Source organism: Procambarus clarkii, chromosome 59 (assembly GCF_040958095.1).
Source record: "Procambarus clarkii isolate CNS0578487 chromosome 59, FALCON_Pclarkii_2.0, whole genome shotgun sequence".
Classification (NCBI taxonomy): Eukaryota; Metazoa; Arthropoda; class Malacostraca; order Decapoda; family Cambaridae; genus Procambarus; species Procambarus clarkii.
This window is the reverse complement of record NC_091208.1, coordinates 29,592,592-29,602,262: the sequence shown is the minus strand read 5'-3', so window position 1 is coordinate 29,602,262 and position 9,671 is coordinate 29,592,592. Positions and strand designations below refer to the sequence as shown.

The 9,671-nt window shown below is 49.8% G+C and overlaps 1 protein-coding gene across 1 annotated transcript; it reads right to left on the bottom strand.

Annotated features, from left to right (window-relative positions):
- Positions 1-6,118: 6,118 nt before the first annotated feature.
- LOC138353784 (protein IWS1 homolog) lies at positions 6,119-6,781 on the bottom strand. The gene has a single exon (XM_069307185.1). It carries the CDS (start codon positions 6,779-6,781, stop codon positions 6,119-6,121), a length of 663 nt encoding a protein of 220 aa, XP_069163286.1.
- Positions 6,782-9,671: the final 2,890 nt, after the last annotated feature.

Here is a 9,671-nt window from a genome sequence, read left to right as displayed (position 1 = left end):
ACAAGTCGCTTCCTTACACATTTTGGGGGCTTTATTAAATTATTTACATATATAAGCAGGCAATGAGTCACAATAACGTGGCTGAAGTATGTTGACCAGACCACACACTAAAAATTGAAGGGACGACGACATTTCGGTCCGTCCTGGACCATTCTCAAGTCGATTGTCGATTGAAGACAATCGAATTGAGAATGGTCCAGGACGGACCGAAACGTCGTCGTCCCTTCAATTTCTAGTGTGTGGTCTGGTCAACTTACATATATAATCTTTCAATCAAAAATTATTGATTAGAAGACATTCACTACAGTATTAGACTACATATGTGACTTAAATTAACTCCAGCTTACCTTTATATGTAAGGTAGTGAACCTAATCAACCAATTATGAACACGGATGAACACGCCCGTCGATAACTCCTTGTGGGTGATTGGCCTCAACTCACGTACTGATGTTAGGTAATTAGTGAACAAATCCACAAGGGCCGTGACGAGGATTCGAACCTGCGTCCAGGAGGTTCTGCCTCCTAACTACTGTCTAGGTAACTAGTGTTAATTATTCTTCCTCTTGTGTACCACCTGTCACATGCCACTCACAAATAATAGCAGTCATGCTAATATGTCCGCTATATCAGAGGACATATTGGTATATTGATTATGAGATAATGACCAAGACATATTGACCTTGACCTGACCACACACTAGAAGGTGAAGGGACGACCACGTTTCGGTCCGTCCTGGACCATTCTCAAGTCGAGTGTGATAATTAATGGTCCAGGACGGACCGAAACGTGGTCGTCCCTTCACCTTCTAGTGTGTGGTCTGGTCAACACACTTCAGCCACGTTAGTGTGACTCCTCGCAGGATGAACAACCCAGCGGGTTTTCTTCCTATTGGGGAGTGTTGTACATGCTGCTATGGCGGTGTGTCCACTCACAGGATGAGTGGCGCTGCCCAATACTGTCACTATGGCGGTGTGTCCACTCACAGGATGAGTGGCGCTGCCCAATACTGTCACTATGGCGGTGTGTCCACTCACAGGATGAGTGGCGCTGCCCAATACTGTCACTATGGCGGTGTGTCCACTCACAGGATGAGTGGCGCTGCCCAATACTGTCACTATGGCGGTGTGTCCACTCACAGGATGAGTGGCGCTGCCCAATACTGTCACTATGGCGGTGTGTCCACTCACAGGATGAGTGGCGCTGCCCAATACTGTCACTATGGCGGTGTGTCCACTCACAGGATGAGTGGCGCTGCCCAATACTGTCACTATGGCGGTGTGTCCACTCACAAGGTGAGTGGCGCTGCCCAGTACTGTCACTATGGCGGTGTGTCCACTCACAGGATGAGTGGCGCTGCCCAATACTGTCACTATGGCGGTGTGTCCACTCACAGGATGAGTGGCGCTGCCCAATACTGTCACTATGGCGGTGTGTCCACTCACAGGATGAGTGGCGCTGACCAATACTGTCACTATGGCGGTGTGTCCACTCACAAGGTGAGTGGCGCTGCCCAATACTGTCACTATGGCGGTGTGTCCACTCACAAGGTGAGTGGCGCTGCCCAATACTGTCACTATGGCGGTGTGTCCACTCACAGGATGAGTGGCGCTGCCCAATAAACTCGCCCCTCGGGGCAAAATTTAAATTTTGTGACTCGTCGCCTGCATATTACCTCGGTCTTGACGCTGCCTCGTGTGCTAACTGACCTCACCTTATATATCTACCTACTCCTCTGGCCAGGAAAGCACTAAGATAATAAACATGTTTTGGTAAGCACTTCCCTGATAGTAGAGGCAGTTGGGTGTTGATAACGGAAGCTAACGGAAGCACTCAACCTCTGTAACACAGCTGTCCAAGGCAGAATTATTGGAGCTAAATTTGCTCCTGCGACTCATGTTAAATTAATGGCTGACTCAGGAGGTCCTCTGTCCCACTGCCCGCGGCACTTGTTCTACAGATGTGGTTTATCAAAGTGGATAGAGGGCCTATCAGGGGAGCCGGTCGGCCGAGCGGACAGCACGCGGGACTTGTGATCCTGTGGTCCTGGGTTCGATCCCAGGCGCTGGCGAGAAACAATGGGCAGAGTTTCTTTCACCCTATGCCCCTGTTACCTAGCAGTAAAATAGGTACCTGGGTGTTAGTCAGCTGTCACGGGCTGCTTCCTGGGGGTGGAGGCCTGGTCGAGGACCGGGCCGCGGGGACACTAAAAAGCCCCGAAATCATCTCAAGATAACCTCAAATTAACCTATATTTACTCTACTTAGGTACTGATAATTAAGTTGATTCAAGGGAGATGTTTATATGACGTTCACAGCACCGAGACCGAGGTATTAAGAGTAATTCCCCACCAGAATTACCTCGTGAAATTAATAGCGACGTGGCAATGATATCCCCCGTTTTCTATTGAAGGAAAATTCCATTGCCACGTTTTCTATAAGTGATTAAAGCGCTATTTCTAGGGTTAATTGGTTATTACAAACAGTAATATTATCTGTATATTATATTAAATATTAGTGAACAAATCCACACGGGCCGTGATGAGGGTTCGAACCTACGTACGAGAGGATCCCAGACGCGCCGTAATCGACTGAGCTACGACATGGTTAAAAGAATTGCAACCGGGAGTTCAACTGACCTCTCACGGATCCGGCAGCCTCTCCGAGACTGCAGGATCTCTGCAGTTGAACTCCCGGTTGCAATTCTTTTTACTATGTCGTAGTATGGTTAAAAGTACCAACTTCAATACATATTGGTACTTTCTGGTGGTCCATCACTATATATTGGTACTTTCTGGTGGTCCATCACTATATATTGGTACTTTCTGGTGGTCCATCACTATAAATTGGTACTTTCTGGTGGTCCATCACTATATATTGGTACTTTCTGGTGGTCCATCACTATAAATTGGTACTTTCTGGTGGTCCATCACTACATATTGGTACTTTCTGGTGGTCCATCACTATATATTGGTACTTTATGGTGGTCCATCACTACATATTGGTACTTTCTGGTGGTCCATCACTACATATTGGTACTTTCTGGTGGTCCATCACTACATATTGGTACTTTCTGGTGGTCCATCACTACATATTGGTACTTTCTGGTGGTCCATCACTACATATTGGTACTTTCTGGTGGTCCATCACTATATATTGGTACTTTCCGGCAGTCCATCACTATATATTGGTACTTTCCGGCAGTCCATCACTACATATTGGTACTTTCTGGTGGTCCATCACTACATATTGGTACTTTCTGGTGGTCCATCACTACATATTGGTACTTTCTGGTGGTCCATCACTACATATTGGTACTTTCTGGTGGTCCATCACTACATATTGGTACTTTCTGGTGGTCCATCACTACATATTGGTACTTTCTGGTGGTCCATCACTACATATTGGTACTCTCCATCAAAATAGTCACTACAAGTGCTCATCTTACACACAAATTCATCTGTGGGGTCGGGCTGCCAAGCTCGGCCAAGCATAGACTGACGATGAGTCGCCCTAATACAGAGCCGTTGGGGCGAGGACACGTGAGTCAATTGGTGAGTGAGTAACCTGCAGGTGAGTCAGTGTTGACACAGGAGGCGATGGAGGCCAGGATGAGTGCAGTGAGTTTGTTTACACTCAACTGTTTGTTTATTTGGACGGACTTACAGGCCGAATTAGGTTACGTATATGATCCAAGGAGAGGGAGTGGGAGTGTGTGAGTGAGTGTGAGTGAGAGTGAGAGTGAGAGAGTGAGAGTGAGAGTGAGTGAGAGTGAGTGAGAGTGAGAGTGAGAGAGTGTGAGAGTGAGAGAGTGAGTGAGAGTGAGAGTGAGAGAGAGAGTGAGAGTGAGAGTGAGAGAGTAAGAGAGAAACTGAGAGAGAGAGAGAGAGAGAGAGTGAGATTGAGAGAGACTGAGAGAGTGAGAGTGAGAGAGTAAGAGAGAGACAGAGAGAGAGAGAGAGTGAGATTGAGAAAGAGAGACTGAGAGAGTGAGAGAGTAAGAGAGAGAGAGAGAGAGAGAGACCGAGAATTTTAGTTTGAATCCTTAACTGCCTAACTGGTTCATATAAAAGCAGACAAGGGAGAGGCGGGTTAATCCTTTTTATTAATCACTTAATTATACAATTATGCAAATCCCGTTTTTTTCAACTGCTTGCCCAGAGGTCACTATAGGTGGTCCAACTATCAGGAACATTCTGTAGGTCGACGAACTCTAATTATCATTGGCTGAGGTAGTCATTGTTTGCCTCCTAAACTACACGAGTGGTTTGAATGGCCTCACATGAGTGGTGAACATTCTGTAGGTCGACGAACTCTAATTATCATTGGCTGAGGTAGTCATTGTTTGCCTCCTAAACTACACGAGTGGTTTGAATGGCCTCACATGAGTGGTGAACATTCTGTAGGTCGACGAACTCTAATTATCATTGGCTGAGGTAGTCATTGTTTGCCTCCTAAACTACACGAGTGGTTTGAATGGCCTCACATGAGTGGTTCAGTGATTAGCTTGGAACTATGGTCTTGTTTAGGTATAAAGCGAGAGTTAAGTGCCTCAGAGACTAATGGTGTAGTTATCGCTGCTCGCTAATGTCTGTGGGGTGATTATCATGGCTTTTCCAGACCACAGGAATCTATTGTTTTTATACGCTGCTAAGTGGCACTGTTGTCTGTGGCTGGTCTGTGGCACTGTGGTCTGTGGCACTGTTGTCTGTGGCTGGTCTGTGGCACTGTTGTCTGTGGCACTGTTGTCTGAGGCTGGTCTGTGGCACTGTTGTCTGAGGCTAGTCTGTGGCACTGTTGTCTGTGGCACTGTGGTCTGTGGCACTGTTGTCTGTGGCTGGTCTGTGGCACTGTTGTCTGAGGCTAGTCTGTGGCACTGTTGTCTGAGGCTGGTCTGTGGCACTGTTGTCTGAGGCTAGTCTGTGGCACTGTTGTGTGAGGCTGGTCTGTGGCACTGTTGCCTGAGGCTGGTCTGTGGCACTGTTGCCTGAGGCTGGTCTGTGGCACTGTTGTCTGAGGCTAGTCTGTGGCACTGTTGTCTGTGGCTGGTCTGTGGCACTGTTGTCTGAGGCTAGTCTGTGGCACTGTTGTCTGTGGCTGGTCTGTGGCACTGTTGTCTGAGGCTGGTCTGTGGCACTGTTGTCTGAGACTGGTCTGTGGCACTGTTGTCTGAGGCTGGTCTGTGGCACTGTTGTCTGAGGCTAGTCTGTGGCACTGTTGTCTGAGGCAGGTCTGTGGCACTGTTGTCTGAGGCTAGTCTGTGGCACTGTTGTCTGAGGCTAGTCTGTGGCACTGTTGTCTGAGGCTAGTCTGTGGCACTGTGGTCTGTGGCACTGTTGTCTGTGGCTGGTCTGTGGCACTGTTGTCTGTGGCTAGTCTGTGGCACTGTTGTCTGAGGCTAGTCTGTGGCACTGTTGTCTGAGGCTAGTCTGTGGCACTGTTGTCTGAGGCTAGTCTGTGGCACTGTTGTCTGCAGGCTGGTCTGTGGCACTGTTGTCTGTGGCTGGTCTGTGGCACTGTTGCCTGCAGGCTGGTCTGTGGCACTGTTGTCTGCAGGCTGGTCTGTGGCACTGTTGTCTGTGGCTGGTCTGCGGCACTGTTGTCTGCAGGCTGGTCTGTGGCACTGTTGTCTGCAGGCTGGTCTGTGGCACTGTTGTCTGTGGCTGGTCTGTGGCACTGTTGTCTGCAGGCTGGTCTGTGGCACTGTTGTCTGCAGGCTGGTCTGTGGCACTGTTGTCTGAGGCTGGTCTGTGGCACTGTTGCCTGAGGCTGGTCTGTGGCACTGTTGTCTGAGACTGGTCTGTGGCACTGTTGTCTGAGGCTAGTCTGTGGCACTGTTGTCTGAGGCTAGTCTGTGGCACTGTTGTCTGCAGGCTGGTCTGTGGCACTGTGGTCTGTGGCACTGTTGTTTGTGGCTGGTCTGTGGCACTGTTGTCTGTGGCTGGTCTGTGGCACTGTTGCCTGAGGTTGGTCTGTGGCACTGTTGCCTGAGGCTGGTCTGTGGCACTGTTGCCTGAGGCTGGTCTGTGGCACTGTTGTCTGAGGCTGGTCTGTGACACTTGTCTGAGGCTGGTCTGTGGCACTGTTGTCTGAGGCTGGTATGTGGCATTGTTGTCTGAGGCTAGTCTGTGGCACTGTGGTCTGTGGCACTTGTTTGTGGCTGGTCTGTGGCACTGTTGTCTGTGGCTGGTCTGTGGCACTGTTGCCTGAGGCTGGTCTGTGGCACTGTTGCCTGAGGCTGGTCTGTGGCACTGTTGCCTGAGGCTGGTCTGTGGCACTGTTGTCTGAGGCTGGTCTGTGGCACTGTCTGAGGCTGGTCTGTGGCACTGTTGTCTGAGGCTGGTCTGTGGCACTGTTGTCTGAGGCTGGTCTGTGGCACTTGTCTGAGGCTGGTCTGTGGCACTGTTGTCTGAGGCTGGTCTGTGGCACTGTTGTCTGAGGCTGGTCTGTGGCACTGTTGTCTGAGGCTGGTCTGTGGCACTGTTGTCTGAGGCTGGTCTGTGGCACTGTTGTCTGAGGCTGGTCTGTGGCACTGTTGTCTGAGACTGGTCTGTGGCACTGTTGTCTGAGGCTGGTCTGTGGCACTGTTGTCTGAGGCTGGTCTGTGGCACTGTTGCCTGAGGCTGGTCTGTGGCACTGTTGCCTGAGGCTGGTCTGTGGCACTGTTGCCTGAGGCTGGTCTGTGGCACTGTTGTCTGAGGCTGGTCTGTGGCACTGTTGCCTGAGGCTGGTCTGTGGCACTGTTGTCTGTGGCGCTGTGGTCTGAGGCTGGTCTCAGGAACATCTGTGATAGTCCCCAAGGAACAACACCTGTGGTAGTCCCCAAGGAACAACACCTGTGGTAGTCCCCAAGGAACAACACCTGTGATAGTCCCCAAGGAACACCTGTGGTAGTCCCCAAGGAACACCTGTGGTAGTCCCCAAGGAACAACACCTGTGATAGTCCCCAAGGAACAACACCTGTGATAGTCCCCACGAACACCTGTGATAGTCCCCAAGGAACACCTGTGATAGTCCCCAAGGAACACCTGTGATAGTCCTCACGGAACACCCGTGATAGTCCCGACGGAACACCTGTGATAGTCCCCACGGAACACCTGTGATAGTCCCCACGGAACACCTGTGATAGTCCCCACGGAACACCTGTGATAGTCCCCACGGAACACCTGTGATAGTCCCCACGGAACACCTGTGATAGTCCCCACGGAACACCTGTGATAGTCCCCAAGGAACACCTGTGATAGTCCCCAAGGAACACCTGTGATAGTCCCCAAGGAACAACACCTGTGATAGTCCCCACGGAACAACACCTGTGATAGTCCCCACGGAACAACACCTGTGATAGTCCCCACGGAACACCTGTGATAGTCCCCACGGAACACCTGTAATAGTCCCCAAGGAACACCTGTGATAGTCCCCACGGAACACCTGTGATAGTCCCCAAGGAACACCTGTGATAGTCCCCACGGAACACCTGTGATAGTCCCCACGGAACACCTGTGATCGTCCCCAAGGAACACCTGTGATAGTCCCCAAGGAACATCTGTAATAGTCCCCACGGAACACCTGTGATAGTCCCCACGGAACACCTGTGATAGTCCCCAAGCAACAACACCTGTGATAGTCCCCAAGGAACATCTGTGACAGTCCCCAAGGAACACCTGTGATAGTCCCCAAGCAACAACACCTGTGATAGTCCCCAAGGAACACCTGTGATAGTCCCCAAGCAACACCTGTGATAGTCCCCACGGAACACCTGTGATAGTCCCCAAGGAACACCTGTGGTAGTCCCCAAGGAACACCTGTGTAAGTTCAGATATTATATACCTTAACTTACTCAGCCTAAAAATGTTAATATTCCTCACTTCAGCTTTAAGTCTGCACCGGAACGTGTTAATTAACTCACACGAGTTAGTATCGTTAAATTAACAAGTTTAGAGAGCCACAATGTCCATACAATCAGGTTATACAATCACCGCCGTGATGGTGTTGATACAATCACCGCTCTGATGGTGTTGATACAATCACCGCCGTGATGGTGTTGATACAATCACCGCTCTGATGGTGTTGATACAATCACGCTCTGATGGTGTTGATACAATCAGCGCCCTGATGGTTTTGATACAATCACCGCTCTGATGGTGTTGATACAATCACCGCTCTGATGGTGTTGGTACAATCACCGCCGTGATGGTGTTGATACAATCACCGCTCTGATGGTGTTGATACAATCACGCTCTGATGGTGTTGATACAATCAGCGCCCTGATGGTTTTGATACAATCACCGCTCTGATGGTGTTGATACAATCAGCGCCCTGATGGTGTTGATACAATCAGCGCCCTGATGGTGTTGATACAATCACCGCTCTGATGGTGTTGATACAATAAGCGCCCTGATGGTGTTGATACAATCACCGCTCTGATGGTGTTGATACAATCACCGCCCTGATGGTGTTGATACAATCACCGTCCTGATGGTGTTGATACAATCACCGCAATGATGGTGTTGATACAATCACCGCCCTGATGGTGTTGATACAATCACCGCCGTGATGGTGTTGATACAATCAGCGCCCTGATGGTGTTGATACAATCACCGCCGTGATGGTGTTGATACAATCAGCGCCCTGATGGTGTTGATACAATCACCGCTCTGATGGTGTTGATACAATCAGCGCCCTGAAGGTGTTGATACAATCACCGCCCTGATGGTGTTGATACAATCACCGCCGTGATGGTGTTGATACAATCACCGCTCTGATGGTGTTGATACAATCACCGCCGTGATGGTGTTGATACAATCACCGCCCTGATGGTGTTGATACAATCACCGCCGTGATGGTGTTGATACAATCACCGCCGTGATGGTGTTGATACAATCACCGCCGTGATGGTGTTGATACAATCACCGCCCTGATGGTGTTCATACAATCCTGCTCTGATGGTGTTGATACAATCACCGCCGTGATGGTGTTGATACAATCAGCGCCCTGATGGTGTTGATACAATCACCGCTCTGATGGTGTTGATACAATCACCGCCGTGATGGTGTTGATACAATCACCGCCGTGATGGTGTTGATACAATCACCGCCGTGATGGTGTTGATACAATCACCGTCGTGATGGTGTTGATACAATCAGCGCCCTGATGGTGTTGATACAATCACCGCCGTGATGGTGTTGATACAATCCTGCTCTGAATGGTGACGAGGGTTAATTTGTTAATACATTTGTGGACCAGGTTATGTATTGTTGATGTGTTTAGGGTATACATATATGTATAAAATGAGGGGTATACTGTCTTGACTTTGTGTATGGAGTTTTTGGTGCGTATAAGTGAGAGAGAGTGTGAGAGTGAGGGGAGAGTGTGCTAGAGTGAGGGGAGAGTGTGCTAGAGTGAGGGGAGAGTGTTCTAGAGTGAGGGAGAGTGTGCTAGAGTGAGGGAGAGTGTGCTAGAGTGAGGGAGAGTGTGCTAGAGTGAGGAGAGAGTGTGCTAGAGTGAGGGGAGAGTGTGCTAGAGTGAGGGAGAGTGTGCTAGAGTGAGGGGAGAGTGTGCTAGAGTGAGGGGAGAGTGTGCTAGAGTGAGGGGAGAGTGTGCTAGAGTGAGGGGAGAGTGTGCTAGAGTGAGGGGAGAGTGTGCTAGAGTGAGGGGAGAGTGTGCTAGAGTGAGGG

What these genes read in the sequence shown, in the direction of transcription:
- LOC138353784 (XM_069307185.1), bottom strand. Translation starts at nt 6,781, where the DNA reads ATGTTCCTGAGACCAGCCTCAGACCACAGCGCCACAGACAACAGTGCC.